General features: G+C 40.7%; 2 protein-coding genes across 2 annotated transcripts in view; one reads left to right on the top strand and one right to left on the bottom strand.

Annotated features, from left to right (window-relative positions):
- The window catches only part of LOC135477916 (putative sodium-coupled neutral amino acid transporter 11), a 37,742-nt gene extending 31,683 nt beyond the window's left edge, over positions 1 to 6,059 (top strand). The window contains exons 13-14 of the mRNA XM_064758134.1: positions 2,270 to 2,407; positions 4,913 to 6,059. Of these exons, the coding sequence (XP_064614204.1) occupies positions 2,270 to 2,407; positions 4,913 to 5,176 (402 nt within the window). The 3' untranslated portion in view covers positions 5,177 to 6,059. The remainder of the gene's footprint in view (positions 1 to 2,269; positions 2,408 to 4,912) is intronic.
- An 8,923-nt stretch (positions 6,060 to 14,982) lies between these two features.
- Positions 14,983 to 17,122, bottom strand: part of LOC135477757 (telomere-associated protein RIF1-like) — a 42,199-nt gene continuing 40,059 nt past the window's right edge. Inside the window, 3 exon segments of the mRNA XM_064757960.1 lie at positions 14,983 to 15,064; positions 15,160 to 15,892; positions 16,640 to 16,894. Of these exon segments, the coding sequence (XP_064614030.1) occupies positions 15,561 to 15,892; positions 16,640 to 16,894 (587 nt within the window). The 3' untranslated portion in view covers positions 14,983 to 15,064; positions 15,160 to 15,560.

Genomic DNA, 17,122 nt, shown 5'->3' on the forward strand with positions numbered 1-17,122 from the left:
AACCACTGAGAATATTCAGAATACTTAATCCACGAAATGAGTCACTAAGAATACTGGGAATACTTAACTGACGAAAGGAACCACTGAAAGTCATGGGAATACCTAACTAATGAAACGAATCACTAAAAATACTGGGAATACTTAACTCACGAAACGAACCACTAAGAATACTGGGAAACCCTCTGTCGTTATTTACAGGATTTATTCACATGTAACGGGGCATTTTCAGTTATTTTCATACGTTTTGCTATAACAAGGAAACCGGAGTGGTTGGCCCGGTGTTAGTATTATGTGACTGGGTGGGGTGTCATGTCAGATATCTTCAGCATGACACTTCAGTGGCGCCAGCACTTTGGTGGCATGGACTCGCCCTGTCGCAAGAAGACAGAGTACATGTGCAGACACCTTTTGACTCCTCGTCAACATGTGACTGAAATATTGTTAAGTACGACGTAAAAACCCAAGCATACATAATTTTTGCTAATTTTCTGGTACAATATGCGCTGTTATACCACGAAAAGAAATTTACAGCTTTCAACTTACATTGCTTTGATGAAGAAGTTTTAATCACCACCAAAGTCCCAAATTTGCATGTTGATATGTGCAATTACATGTACATTATGAGATATTGAATTGATTAGACGGTGTCCGAAAAGGGGAATAAATCTTGTAAATGATAAATCGAAAGTTACATATCTGTGGAATGTCGAAGCGGAAAAAAGTTCTCAAAATAGAAATATTAATAATAAAGCTCCTTTCAAAATGACGAAATTTTTAGGTACAAAAATTAAAAACAACTTGATTTTTTATAGTTCAACGCGTATTTTATGATTTAAATAAACATCCTGAGGATCCATTCCTCCAATGATCTCCAGGCTCTTACAGGCGTCAACGTGGTTTTACATTCCCTGGCGATCACCTGTCTGTCACCAGTGGCGTACATAATAAGCTCGTTCGCACGTGGGAAAGTTCGTCAGCCCGATGATTCTCCATAGTCACACGAGGAAAAGCTGGTCAGGCCGGCGATTTTCCATGTTTACATGTGGGAAAGTTCTTAAGGCCGGTGAATCTCCATGGTCGCACGAGGAAAATTTCGTCAGGCCGGTGATTTTTCATGTTTACACGTGGGAAAGTTCGTCAGGCCGGCGATTCTCCATGGTCACAAGTGGGAAGGTTTGTCAGGCCGGCGATTCTCCATGGTTACACCTGGGAAAGTTCGTCAGGCCGGTGGGAAAGTTCGTCAAGTTCCTTGGCGATCACCTGTCTGTCACCAATGGCGTACATAATAAGCTCGTTCGCACGTGGGAAAGTTCGTCAGGCCGGTGATTCTCCATGGTCAAATGTGAGAAAGTTCGTCAGGCCGGTGATTCTCCATGTTTACACGTGGGAAAGTTCGTCAGGCCGGCGATCCTCCATGACTACACATGGGAAAGTTCGTCAGACCGATGATTACACGTGGGAAAGTTCGTCAGGCCGGGGATTCTCCATGTTTACACGTGGGAAAGTTCGTCAGGCCGGCGATCCTCCATGACTACACATGGGAAAGTTCGTCAGACCGATGATTACACGTGGGAAAGTTCGTCAGGCCGGGGATTCTCCATGTTTACACGTGGGAAAGTTCGTCAGGCCGGCGATCCTCCATGACTACACATGGGAAAGTTCGTCAGACCGATAATTACACGTGGGAAAGTTCGTCAGACCGGGGATTCTCCATGTTTACACGTGGAAAAGTTCGTCAGGCCGGGGATTCTCCATGTTTACACGTGGGAAAGTTCGTCAGGCCGTCGATCCTCCATGACTACACATGGGAAAGTTCGTCAGACCGATGATTACACGTGGGAAAGTTCGTCAGGCCGGGGATTCTCCATGGTCACACGTGGGAAATTTCGTCAGGCCGGTGGGAAAGTTCTTCAGGCCGGTGATTCTCTATGGTTTTACCACCCCGACAAAGAACTGACTGCTGTCCTACAAGAGAACATCAGTGAAATGAGTGAATAAATTCATAGTAGGCCTACATCAAGTTTTATTACTTGGTAAAGTTGTACTCGATGACGCTACGTAAATGGAAGTGCCTTTGAGATCGTCAGATTACACCAGATGAATAAATGCAATCCAATCATCTATCTCCGTGTGACGTTTCTTTCAAACAAAAAACAAATGATAGGACAAATGAACAGCAGTCTGTCTGATAACAAGTAAATCTGGTTCTAAAGCGTGATTTTACCCCACATGAATTTCACGCTGTCTTATTTGCTGTGTATTTCATCAGGTCGTGGAGTTGTCTCTGTTCGCCAGCCGTCAGCCCTCTCCGACCCTCCGACACATCGCTGTCACCGTCACCATCGCCATTCTGGCCGCTGCCCTCTCCATTACCACCGACTGTCTGGGCATTGTACTGGAGTTCAATGTGAGTAGCCATGAGTATGACCTTGTTTAATAACAGTATGTCTCAATATGACCTAGTTTATTGTGAGTATGTCTGGGCATGCTCTACTTTAATACGGGTAGTTGTGAACATAACCTAGTTTAATGTGGGTAGATGTGAGCATGACCTAGTTTAATGTGAGTAGGTCTGAGCTTGGCCTAGTTTAATGTCGGTAGATCTGAGCTTGACTTACTTTTATGTGAACAGATGTGAGCATGAGCTAGTTTAATGTGGGTAGTTGTGAACATGACCTAGTTTAAGGTGGGTAGATGTGAGCATGGTCTAGTTTAAGGTGGGTAAGTAAGAGAATCACCTTAGTTTAATGCGAGTAAATAACCTAGTTTAGTGTGAGTATGTCAGAGTATGACGTGGTTTAATCTGAGAAATTCTTGAGTACGGCGTAAAACACCAATCAAATAAATAAATAAGTTTAATGTGAGTAGGTGTGAGCATGATTTAGATTAATGTGAGTAGATCTAAGGATGACTTAATTTAATGTGAGTAGCTCTGAGTTTCACCTAGTTGTCTGAGTATATATATATATATATGTATATATATAAGCGTCATGTCCGACATTCGTATACCATTCGTAGTCTGTAAAGGGCGTTCTAAGTTGATAATCGCAAGATCCATTTCCAAAACAACGTTTAACACTAGCTCCCAAAGACAAAGGTATGTAAGAAATTATACAAATAGGAAATAAAGCCGGTAACATACAAGAGAGAAGCGGCCATCAGTTTTCAATGATGCTGGGCAGGCAGTGGATATTCCAGGCATGATGTCCATATCAAAGTTCAAATTCGTAGTCCATGATCTAGCTTACTGTGGGTAGGTCTGAGTATGTCCTAGCTAAATATGAGTAGGTCTGAGCATGCCCTAGCTAAATATAAGTAGGTCTGAGCATGACCTATTTTAAGTGAGTAGTTGTTAGTATGAGATAGTTTAATGTGAGTATGCTAAAAATGTCGTTGTTAGATGCGAGTTTGACCTAGGTTAATGAGAGTATGTCTGGATGTGTTCTTGTTTATAAGAGTATATGAATATACATACCATTGTCTGATGGGAATACATCTGAGAATGTTCTAGATTAACATGGGTGTATCTGAGTATCGCAAGTATATCTGAGTATGACCTAGGTTTGTGTGAGTATGTTTAATTAAGTTTAATGGGAGTATGTCGAAGTATGGTGTAGTTTAATGACATGAAAATGTCAGTGTGATCCAGATTTATTTGAGTATATCTGAGTATGGCCTTCTTTAATGCGAGTATGACTCACATTCATGTGAGTATATTTGAGTATGGTATAATTTTATGGGAGTATATCAGAGTACATGTATGTCATGTTTTATGGTGAATGTATGTTATTATGACATGCTGTAATGTGAGTATATTTGAGTATGGCCGTTTAATGTGAGTATATCTAAGCATATTTTACTTTTATGTGGAATATAACTCAGTACGTCACAGTTTAATGTGAGTATATGCGAGTTGTCATGGTTAAATATGAGAATCATGTGAGTTTACCTGAGTATGACCAAGTTTAATGTGAGTTTATCTGAGTATGACCAAGTTTAATGTGAGTTTACCTGAGTATGACCAAGTTTAATGTGAGTTTACCTGAGTACGACCAAGTTTAATGTGAGTTTACCTGAGTATGACTAAGTTTAATGTGAGTTTACCTGAGTATGACCAAGTTTAATGTGAGTTTACCTGAGTATGACCAAGTTTAATGTGAGTTTACCTGAGTATGACCAAGTTTAATGTGAGTTTACCTGAGTATGACCAAGTTTAATGTGAGTTTACTTGGGTATGACCAAGTTTAATGTGAGTTTACCTGAGTATGACCAAGTTTAATATGAGTTTACCTGAGTACGACCAAGTTTAATGTGAGTTTATCTGAGTACGACCAAGTGTAATGTGAGTTTACCTGAGTATGACCAAGTTTAATGTGAGTTTACCTGAGTATGACCAAGTTTAATGTGAGTTTACCTGAGTACGACCAAGTTTAATGTGAGTTTACCTGAGTATGACCAAGTTTAATGTGAGTTTACCTGAGTACGACCAAGTTTAATGTGAGTTTACCTGAGTATGACCAAGTTTAATGTGAGTTTACCTGAGTACGACCAAGTTTAATGTGAGTTTACTTGGGTATGACCAAGTTTAATGTGAGTTTACCTGAGTATGACCAAGTTTAATGTGAGTTTACCTGAGTATGACCAAGTTTAATGTGAGTTTATCTGAGTACGACCAAGTTTAATGTGAGTTTACCTGAGTATGACCAAGTTTAATGTGAGTTTACCTGAGTACGACCAAGTTTAATGTGAGTTTACTTGGGTATGACCAAGTTTAATGTGAGTTTACCTGAGTATGACCAAGTTTAATGTGAGTTTATCTCAGTATGACAAATTAAGTTTGCTGTGAATATGCCGGCTTACTGAGATTATGATCTTATTCACATGAACAACTCCTATCTTATTTTGTCGGTAGGGCGTGCTTGTGGCCTCCCCCCTGGCCTTCGTCATCCCCTCTATCCTGGTCATCAAGCTAAGGGGAGAGCCATACTTCAGCTGGAGGAATGTCGTCCCCACCCTCGTTTTTCTCTTCGGCGTCTTCGTCTCGGTGGTGGGCACTGTCATGGCCATCATGAACGTGGTACAATCAAATACGTGTAACCATGGCGCCGAGCCGGTCTATTGTTACCCGGAGGTAGGAAGGAACCACACCGTTCCATATTTCAGTTACTCTGTGTAGATGAAACGATTGGAGATCCCGAATACGAGTGCATGCTTCGGGATTACTCGGCAGTTGTCGGAAAATGTTTCCTTGTGAAGGTCACCTAAATCTGATATTTTCCGCTTTTGTGCTTGTTCCAGGATTTGGTCAGACGTAACTGGCTGAATGTCCTCCTCAGATCTTAAAGTTCCACTGACAAATTATGACAATAATTAAGACACTAGCCAATGGATTAGAATCACTGCTTTGCTAGTGTGGTCAAACGCTTCTGCTGTTTGGCTCATTTTCAAAAAACACAAAATTAATGTGTGAATTTACAGTTCTTTGATTCAAACATACTAAGTAATTGACCAAATAAGTACTAAGTAATTGTCTACTGCTGAAATAATTGAAGTAATTATGGTTGGTCACCAAGTGGAGATCTAGATCCAATTTCAGGATAAGATCATGTCTGTAGTCTCCAATGCCAAGATCTACTTATTGTGAACTAAGCATAATGGATCAGTCGACCTCTGACCTGCTAGGTAGTTAAATCTCATTATCCAGCCACAGATGCTGCGTCTCATGCTTGGCTGTGACGTCACTCTGCAGCTGACAGTATTTCCTCTGGCGTAAATAGACGCCATCTTGATTCATGTGAGAAGAAATTTTCTCGAGATACGCAAGCGCCCAGATATTTCGTACATAGAGTTTGTCAAAAGTAAAAGAGTCGTGGTGTTCCAAGTAGTATTCACATGAATTCAAAAGCACGGGACCGGTGACGTCACTGTTGCTGCTACAAGTATATGTATACAGGTCTAAAGCGAATTCACTGGTAGAATGGTAATCAGTGACGACCTCCTACTTCAACGTCTGCTAATGACGGGAGATCTTTCTCCAGTCTTGCAGATTTTTTTCTTGTGATGGTTTTTATTTTTTCATATTTATTTATTTATTTATTTTGTTGTTGTTGTAAATGTCACGTATTGTGCTGATATACGCGTACTGTTAGCCTACTGTACAGGATTGCTTGGCACGGATACGTGGAGGCCGACACAGCTTGTACGAAGGGGGAACTGTCTAGTATACACGACCGCTTAAAAGGATCCAGAACTGATTCTGATTGGCTGGTGTGAGAGACAGGCCATCCATGATATGCCTTGCCTAAGTTGAATTTTAGGATGGTACATTTATTTAAGTGTGACCAAGGCTGCAAGATAGCAAACTCTATCTCCACTGTTAACCAATCAGCGTTGATCATGTATCTCTTTAAGACGCGCCTCAGTCAAATACAACAGCCATACAGAGTCTGGTCTGCGATTATCCTACTCATGTTTTCGTCACATCCCTTAGTTACTCGGGTCTCATCGATGAGTAATACTGTTACTCGATATTGACAGCTGAAACGGCTTAGAAGTAAATGCCAGACTATAGCTCTTGCCAGTATGTCTATCTTCCCTCTCGGTATTTGACAGTTTCTGGCAGTTATCTGTTGATATCCTATTATTACATTTGTGAAATATTATTATCCAGTCATGACGTGACCCCTATTATTCACTGTTTCCATGGTGACTGAAAGTTGTAGTACCTGATTCCTAGTTGATTTATCCTGAAAAAATGGTGGGTATGATATGATCATTTCTGGATATGTTACAGTGGGAAATATCAGATTTCTGACAGTATGTATGACTTTGATAAACCACTAATAGCTTTTGGAGGAATTCCGTGGAGAAAATGTTACATAAATAGTAAAGCAATTTTAAAACTGTATAAACTGTACCGCCACCCGTCCTGAAATCTGACCCGTACCTTGCACAGCCCTCAGCATTCAGACGGCCATTTTGACGGGGAGACACTGGTGGGTTGTAAGATAATGGCCTTTAGGAGTATACATAGTCTCGGCTGATTAAACCAAAATATCAAAGGGCGATGTAGGTCTATGGTCCAGCTGACAATGGTGAACAATTATTTTTCTACGTCCTGATGACCACATAACGTATAAGGATATATCCGACAGATCAAAGGCTACCGTGCCTGGTAGTTTGACCGAAGAACTGGTGGCCATTTTCGCAAAACGTCGTATACCGTATACAATGTATCTTCGTACTGTAACGAAGCCTTTCGCTAAGGCGACATCAGGCTTTCCTACAACAAATCAAAAAAGTAATTTGGCCTCAAATTAAATAGCATAGAATTATGACAGAGGTCTTAAAATTAGGGCGTCATGGCGTCATAGCGCGATACTTACCAAGTGAAATTAAAACTCACAAGAAAAGGACACCAATATTACATATATATGTCATCGAATTGTTTTTATTTCATCGATTCAGTAAAACAAACAAGAATTAAAGAATCAGGAATCGATTCACGGCCTCAGAAGTATAAATTGCCGTGGATCTATCTTACAAATCAAATTAAAAGAAGATTACATGTGCATGTGCCATGGTTCGAAAGTCCTTGATACTAACAAAAACATGACGCAAATAACACTAACTTGGCTAGCAAACCGTCACGAATTTAACGCTACCTCGATCTGGCAGGGGAAACGGAAGCTAGGCGCTTTTGTCACAAATAAAGATCAACGTCATTCAGGGCTAGTAAACATTCCGACTTTTGGCGGTGGTATGAGCTGCATGATGGGAAAGTGGCGCGAGGCTATTCTTAGGGTGAATGACCTTAGCCCTAGGTCCCTATTCAAATTCATATCAGGTCACAAATGAAAAGGGTTTTACAATCAAGTGCAAACTGATCTCAAATGGATCATAATTAATTGTTTGTTTGTTTATTTATTTATATGACGCATTATAAAGTGAATGTTTGTTTGTTTGCTTGTCTCAGGTTTCTTTTTGGTGCTTATTATTGCTACTCACAGCAACCAGTTATTTCCTGACCCGAATTGGTTGTTTCGGTATTCACGGATTGTATAATCTGAGATCAGCGAACTTCTGGTCTGCGTGTAATTCATTAATACACTGTTCTTTGAGGGTATAACATCTATTAAACCTTTGTAAAGGACAAGAGGGACGTCGGGTAATGTGATGTTAGAAGCTATAATAACTGACACCCTTAAAAATAGTCTACCTAAAACGGATATTCGGATATATAGAAGAATAATGTAAAATATGTGAATTCTTACATGTTTGGGGATTGTGTAGTAGGCCTACTTAAGCCTATTGTTTGAGATTTAAATGTATTCATTCGGAAATTTTAGTATCTTGTAATTTGTCTTTTCTGAATCCGTATAAAAAGAGAGAACCATGTTTCTCGCCAACTTAGTAGAAAGCAGCAGATCTTCAGAGCTGTAAACATGTTTTAGATAACGAAAACTAACTGTTTGTATCACAAATGAAATAGTACTTAATTTCACCTGGAACAATCAGTTGTGTCAAATTCAGTATTATGTCAAGCTCACAACTCCCTCACAATAAAACATACAATATAACTGGTAATTTCAATCACTTTCAAAAATAACCATACATTTGCAATAATCGTCATAAGAATCACCGGCTTAAACGCATTTGCAACTGACGAACTTAGATTCCTTTAACCTTAGATTCTGCATGAAAATCTGAATAAGTTTGATGCAGAACGCTGATATTCTGGGGTTAAAATGTTGCTCGTACGGGAGGGGAGGGAAGGGAAGGGAGAAAATACGCGGCAAATATTTTGCCCTGTTTACAAGGTTATTCAGGAATGGTAGGGCGACTTTTGCGCGAGATGGATGGAGTATGGGGGAGGGGAGTAGGGGGAGCAGGAGGGGGCAGAGAAGGGGAGAGTACATATTGGCATTGTGGTGTTTCCTTTGTGTGATATTGTAATGATGGTATGCCATAATACAGTGATGTTTGTGCGTATACATGTGTTGTTGAATTTCAAAGTTATATTCCAGAGTCTACATGTAAAACTATACAGATATATTTATTTAATCTATTAAGCGTTATCAGATAATAAATGTTACTCTGCAGACCATCAACATTACCGAGTTGTGTTGCCTTTCTTGTTTTCGAGATAGTCATGAGGAATTTATTAACTTTCTTGTTCTTGTTTTCTTCGCATCTTTCAATATACGTCGACTGCTTCGTGTCATAATGGTGAGAGCGTCCGCCTCTAAATCGGGAGGCCTGGGTTGAAACTCGGGTCGGATCATACCAAGGACTTTAAAAATGGTACTTGTTGCTGCCTCGCTCGGCGCTCAGCACGGAGAGGTTAGATCAAGGAAACACGACTGGCCGGCCCGATGTCGGTATAATGTGACTGGATGAGGTGTCATGTCTGATGCCTGCGGCATGATACTTCAGTGGCCTCAGCCTTTTGTGGCATGGACTCGCCGTCACAAGAAGACACAATCAAGAAGATTGTTACGTACAACGTTAAACCCCAAGCATTCGTCCATTCAATATACATCAGGCCTTATCATACTTCGTCATCACATGGTTAAAATATGCAGGGTTGGAAAAAGGGAATCGGTCTGCAGTAACCTGCGGATGGTCGTGGGTTTCCCCCCACCATAATTCGTTCCATCGTCGAATAAGTGAAATATTCTTGAGTACGGCGTAAAACACAAATCAAATAAATAAATAAAACATTGTGCAGTTCACACCAGACGACACCATATATTTTAGTGCTGTCTCAGATGACACCCGATGTGGCTCCCCCCCCCCACCCCACATTTTAATGCTGTCACACTGATACAGTGTACTTGACACTAGATGTGACACCACACCTTTAGCTGTCTAGCTGAGACGTGCGGTTGACACCAGATGTGACACCATACATTTTAGCGATCTCACTGAGACATTATGGTTAACACCAGATATGATACCACACGTTTTAGCGCTCTCATTGAGACATTATGGTTAACATCAGATATGACACCGCTCGTTTCAGCGCTCTCATTGAGGCATCAAGTGGTTGACCCCAGATATGACCAGACATTTTCATGCGGTTTCCCTGGAACATAGTGCACTTGACACCAGACGTGACACCACACGTTTTGGCTCTGTCTCTCTTAAACATCGTGCAGACACCACCAGATGTGACACACTACACGTTTTTGTCCTTTCTTTTTTATACAACGTTCGGGTATCACAACATGTGACACCACATTTTAACGCTGTTTCACGGACACATCCTTTATATGGATACGGAACTGTGAGCCTACCAGCGTTCAAACAAATGTGGTATTGACTAGATGAATGTAACACTACGAAAACGTGAGCTTCAGAATCTCTGGCATTCTGCTTCATACCTTTGGGCTGTATTTATCATGAATTGGATCATGACGTTGGATATATGAGCGGTTGAAATCAAAGCGCAACTGAGTTACATATTTTGATTGACGACAACCTATATAGTAGCATGATGCACGATTTGAATACCGATTTCATTTAATCGCGTGGAACATTCCTTCATACTCCTTGAAGTGTACGGGCCCCGACAGCACAGTTGGTAGAGCTAACGCTTCGGGAGGAAGCGTTAGATCCAGGGTGAGTCCTGGGTCGAGTCTCACCTAAGACTTTAAAAGAGGAAGTTGTAACTTCCTCGCTTGGCGTTCAGCATGAAGGGGGTAATTCAACAACTGGTTGATCCGTATCAGTCTAATGGCTCGGGTGGTGCGGCATACTTGCCTTCGGTAAATCGTCTCAGTGAAGCAGCACTAGAGTGGTGGAAATCCGTCCTGCAAAAAGGAGGCACATTATATGCATTCTAAGGCTTCCTTCGTCGTCATATGACTGAAAAATTATAAAGTACGACGTTAAACCCAAAGTACTCACTCACTCACTCACCGCTCTATACGCTCGCTTTACATCACTGCCACCTCTAGATAAGCTTGGCATTTGGAGCCTGAGCGACACACGTGGGCTTGTTTACGCGTCCAATTTAGCTGAGGGCTGAGGTGCGAATGTCAAGCATGGAAGCTACAACTTCCTCTTTTTTAAGGTCTTAGGTGTGACCCAATCCCGGATTGATGCTGGATCTACAACCCCCGAAGCGGAAGCCCTACCAACTGTGCAACTTTAACACATCAAAAATGCAGGAAAAATAAAAACTATCGATGGTAAAACTGTTTTTATTGACACAAGTCTTAAATACAATTGCTATATACCTTCAACTAAGACAATGTTAAAAATACTTCTACATTACATCAAATTATTTATATGTTAACAAACACAAGAATTTAAAAACTGACGATTTTTTCCAGCTAGTTTGGACAATCAGCACAAAGGCACATGGACCCATGATCAATGCCTTATTCATGCGAGCACATGGTACACTTTCGCTCATTACATTACGAAATGTTACGAACCTCCACTTTTCAACACATCAATGGCAGTTATCTCCCCTTTACAAAAAAATTAATGATTATTTTCATCCCATTTAAACAAAATATTATCCAAAACAATAATAACCCAAAAGTAAACTAAATATGCCTGGGATGCACTGAACTAAAAAATCTCCAGAAAAGCATGTTCTGTCTAGCCTATCAGAACAGCCAAGATACACGTACAGGTATTTTGCATGTAGCCCAGAGGTAATATATTAGGATACCATTTCTTTTGAACAGGTCTGATATATGTTTAGAGGGAGAACAATAGTTTCAAATGCAATACCTACAGATTATTTCCTCATTTTATTATTGAACTGAAGGCATTTGATTATTGTCATGGAAACTGGATCGGGGAAGGGAGGGTGATTCAGGTGGGTGGGTAAGTTTAGAAGGGATGGGTATGGAATGTTTGGAATTCACGATGCATTTCTTTGCTAACTTTCTGTAACAGTTGTCTTAGCCTACATCGAAGAGAACGACCTCCATTCCTTGTGGAAGGCGTCAAGATCCAGATATTAGTCTTTCTGTCAGTATTTAGTTTGCGATGCGAACCATGGTGTCAACAGTAATTACTGTACAACCCCAGCTTACCTGTACAACAGTTGTGGTTTTACCTCTGATCTGTAAGGTGACACCAACTTCAAATGTTGTATTACGGGCACATCAAATGTTTTTCTATTTTCCGAGGAGGGAATAATAAAAAAATTTTAAAATCTGCGGAAAGTGTAGGAAATCTTTATCGTGTTGACACATTTATATAACTGGAAAGCCTTGAAAAATAGGAAAATCCTAAAAAACAAAGTGCAAAGGTGGATTTTCAGTTTTATTGTCATTCATTTTGGTTTTTTTTAGAGTCACCTCACCTGCAAAATGCAACATAAAAACTGGTGTTGCCTAAGCTACATGAGACATGTGAAAAGAAACCAGAAGCTCATCACAGCAAACATTCAGATGAATTCAATGGAAAATCCCTGTCCCCTCCCACACATCCCCTCCCACACACACAGAGTGTGATCCTCCCTGGGGAGTCAGACCTGGTAAGAGGTTTCAACACACGGAGTAAAACCAAGAACAGGTATGTTCCCCTTGATGATGAGCGCCTCAGTAGCTGTCATGTCAAATCAATTATCCGCCATCAGTGTAATTTTTTTATGACGCAAACATGGACGGAAAAATAAAAAGTTACATATTGTTGTCAACATGCCGTATTAAAAGTTTCTGAGCAAATTTTCCGAAAAGTGCAGCAGTTTTCTACAAATGAAACAGCCTATGTTTTGATATTTGTTAATACCAGCTCAGTCAAAATCATATGCTACTTGATTAAACCCTAGAGTGTAGATGCGAACAAGAGGTCTGAACACAGGTGTAGTAGCACAAGATCCACCCGAGAGCTTTGTCAACACTGAGTTTAAAAAATACTTGAGATCTTATTTGCATGTTCTATGTAAAACACAGCAGTTTACCACATCTCAAATGTACTTCCTTACTGTATCAAACGTACTTCCTTACTGCATCAATACCGCCTCAGTTGCCACTTATAATCTACATGTAAACAGGTAAGTAGCACAAGATCTGTTCTGGAATCTTCTGCAGGCAATTCTAACCTGCTAGTTACCTGCTCTGTTGAAACGTCACCTGATAATCTAAACAGGTAAGCAGCACAAGATCTGTTCTGGAATCTTCTGCAGGCAATTCCAACCTGCTAGTTACCTGCTCTGTTGAAACGTCACCTGATAATCTAAACAGGTAAGCAGCACAAGATCTGTTCTGGAATCTTCTGCAGGCAATTCTAACCTGCTAGTTACCTGCTCTGTTGAAACGTCACCTGATAATCTAAACAGGTAAGCAGCACAAGATCTGTTCTGGAATCTTCTGCAGGCAATTCTAACCTGCTAGTTACCTGCTCTGTTGAAACGTCATCTGATAATCTAAACAGGTAAGCAGCACAAGATCTGTTCTGGAATCTTCTGCAGGCAATTCTAACCTGCTAGTTACCTGCTCTGTTGAAACATCACCTGATAATCTAAACAGGTAAGTAGCACAAGATCTGTTCTGGAATCTTCTGCAGGCAATTCTAACCTGCTAGTTACCTGCTCTGTTGAAACGTCACCTGATAATCTAAACAGGTAAGTAGCACAAGATCTGTTCTGGAATCTTCCGTAGACAATTCTAACCTGCTAGTTACCTGTTTTGTTGAAACGTCACCTGATAATCTAAACAGGTAAGTAGCACAAGATCTGTTCTGGAATCTTCTGCAGGCAATTCTAACCTGCTAGTTACCTGTTTTGTTGAAACGTCACCTGATAATCTAAACAGGTAAGCAGCACAAGATCAGTTCTGGAATCTTCTGCAGGCAATTCTAACCTGCTAGTTACCTGCTCTGTTGAAACGTCACCTGATAATCTAAACAGGTAAGCAGCACAAGATCAGTTCTGGAATCTTCTGCAGGCAATTCTAACGTGCTAGTTACCTGTTTTGTTGAAATGTCACCTGATAATCTAAGCAGGTAAGTAGCACAAGATCAGTTCTGGAATCTTCTGCAGGCAATTCTAACCTGCTAGTTACCTGCTCTGTTGAAACGTCACCTGATAATCTAAACAGGTAAGTAGCACAAGATCTGTTCTGGAATCTTCTGCAGGCAATTCTAACCTGCTAGTTACCTGCTCTGTTGAAACGTCACCTGATAATCTAAACAGGTAAGTAGCACAAGATCTGTTCTGGAATCTTCCGTAGACAATTCTAACCTGCTAGTTACGTGCTCTGTTGAAACGTCACCTGATAATCTAAACAGGTAAGCAGCACAAGATCTGTTCTGGAATCTTCTGCAGGCAATTCTAACCTGCTAGTTACGTGCTCTGTTGAAACGTCACCTGATAATCTAAACAGGTAAGTAGCACAAGATCTGTTCTGGAATCTTCTGCAGGCAATTCTAACCTGCTAGTTACCTGCTCTGTTGAAACGTCACCTGATAATCTAAACAGGTAAGCAGCACAAGATCTGTTCTGGAATCTTCTGCAGGCAATTCTAACCTGCTAGTTACCTGTTTTGTTGAAATGTCACCTGATAATCTAAACAGGTAAGCAGCACAAGATTCGTTCTGGAATCTTCCGTAGACAATTCTAACCTGCTAGTTACCTGTTTTGTTGAAACGTCACCTGATAATCTAAACAGGTAAGTAGCACAAGATCTGTTCTGGAATCTTCTGCAGGCAATTCTAACCTGCTAGTTACCTGTTTTGTTGAAACGTCACCTGATAATCTAAACAGGTAAGCAGCACAAGATCAGTTCTGGAATCTTCTGCAGGCAATTCTAACCTGCTAGTTACCTGCTCTGTTGAAACGTCACCTGATAATCTAAACAGGTAAGCAGCACAAGATCAGTTCTGGAATCTTCTGCAGGCAATTCTAACGTGCTAGTTACCTGTTTTGTTGAAATGTCACCTGATAATCTAAGCAGGTAAGTAGCACAAGATCAGTTCTGGAATCTTCTGCAGGCAATTCTAACCTGCTAGTTACCTGCTCTGTTGAAACGTCACCTGATAATCTAAACAGGTAAGTAGCACAAGATCTGTTCTGGAATCTTCTGCAGGCAATTCTAACCTGCTAGTTACCTGCTCTGTTGAAACGTCACCTGATAATCTAAACAGGTAAGTAGCACAAGATCTGTTCTGGAATCTTCCGTAGACAATTCTAACCTGCTAGTTACGTGCTCTGTTGAAACGTCACCTGATAATCTAAACAGGTAAGCAGCACAAGATCTGTTCTGGAATCTTCTGCAGGCAATTCTAACCTGCTAGTTACGTGCTCTGTTGAAACGTCACCTGATAATCTAAACAGGTAAGTAGCACAAGATCTGTTCTGGAATCTTCTGCAGGCAATTCTAACCTGCTAGTTACCTGCTCTGTTGAAACGTCACCTGATAATCTAAACAGGTAAGCAGCACAAGATCTGTTCTGGAATCTTCTGCAGGCAATTCTAACCTGCTAGTTACCTGTTTTGTTGAAATGTCACCTGATAATCTAAACAGGTAAGCAGCACAAGATTCGTTCTGGAATCTTCCGTAGACAATTCTAATCCACTACTCACCAGAACCTGATCAAGATTGAGAATCTGGTGAAATACACTTTGGTCTGAGCGCAGAGGCCGTCGCGTTCAACAACGTCATCAGGTGAGAGTGAAGCTGCAGAATCTCGCAGGAACGATACCGACTGATCTCAGCACTCGTGAAGTTTTTACTGAACATTTCTATGTGTCTGAGAAAACTGTCCTTGTCGACTGTAATGCTCTGGTGGTTAGACTCGATCTCTGCCACTGACTGTTCCTTGGTGACGTTACTGCTCTCCTCCATCACATCGTCATCTGCGTTTGCTTTGGCAACATCACACTCATCATCTACACCATCAATACTGGTGTTCATCAGAAGTTCACCTGAAAATTATAAAAAAAAGAATAATAACGGGATAATTCAGAGGATTTGTATAACAGGCAAAAAATGCAACAATTATACGTGGATTGAACAGGGTTTTGAGCCTGACCTAAAATGTGTCATCACATTTAACATGCAAAATCATGGGTTTTGAACCTGGCCTGAAATGTGTCATCACATTTAATATAGAAATCATGGGTTTTGAGCAAGACCTGAAATGCATCATCACATTTAACATACAAAATCATGAGTTTTGAACCTGGCCTGAAATGTGTCATCACATTTAATATAGAAATCATGGGTTTTGAGCAAGACCTGAAATGCATCATCACATTTAACATGCAAAATCATAGGTCTTGAACATGGCCTGAAATATGTCATCACATTCAACGTACAAATCATGGGTTTTGAACCTGGCCTGAAATGTGTCATCACATTTAACATACAAAATCATGGGTTTTGAACCTGGCCTGAAATGTGTCATCACATTTAATATAGAAATCATGGGTTTTGAGCAAGACCTGAAATGCGTCATCACATTTAACATACAAAATCATGAGTTTTGAACCTGGCCTGAAATGTGTCATCACATTTAACATACAAAATCATGGGTTTTGAACCTGGCCTGAAATGTGTCATCACATTTAACACACAAAATCATGGGTAAACAAAGAAATAATCACCATCGCCCACAATTTTGGTGAGAAAATAACCAAGCATCCAGCCATACCATTAAACTTCCAGCTTACCCTTGGAGGGAGAAAGTTCCGAGAGGGCATCCTCAACTGCTGGCAAAACATCATCATCGTCTGTCTCCTTAGCAACTGTGTCCATGACAATGGGTTCCCCATCTCCTTGGGCCTGACTTTTGTCAGCAACATCTTGATTGGGAGTCATGTGCATTTTAGTCTCTGATTGGACAGTTTGGTCACATATCAGACTACTCACAGTGTTTGTATCCGGAGGGGAGCCAGGTGGTGTATGGGAAGAGTCCATTGCCAAATCTACAACAGGATGAAGAAAGATAACTCAATCCAATGATATTCTGACAATTAGGCCTTGCTGGTCAAGCAAACAGCAAGGATGGGAATTTTCTTCCACTCAGAAGTCTTAACTGATATTGCACGGATACACTGCAACGTGCAGAATAGAATCCAAACTGAACCATTCGATGTTTGTCAACCATATTTCTAATGATCCACTATACAACTGGCCAGTATTTTACTAGTCAT

This window comes from Liolophura sinensis, chromosome 11 (genome assembly GCF_032854445.1).
Source record: "Liolophura sinensis isolate JHLJ2023 chromosome 11, CUHK_Ljap_v2, whole genome shotgun sequence".
Classification (NCBI taxonomy): Eukaryota; Metazoa; Mollusca; class Polyplacophora; order Chitonida; family Chitonidae; genus Liolophura; species Liolophura sinensis.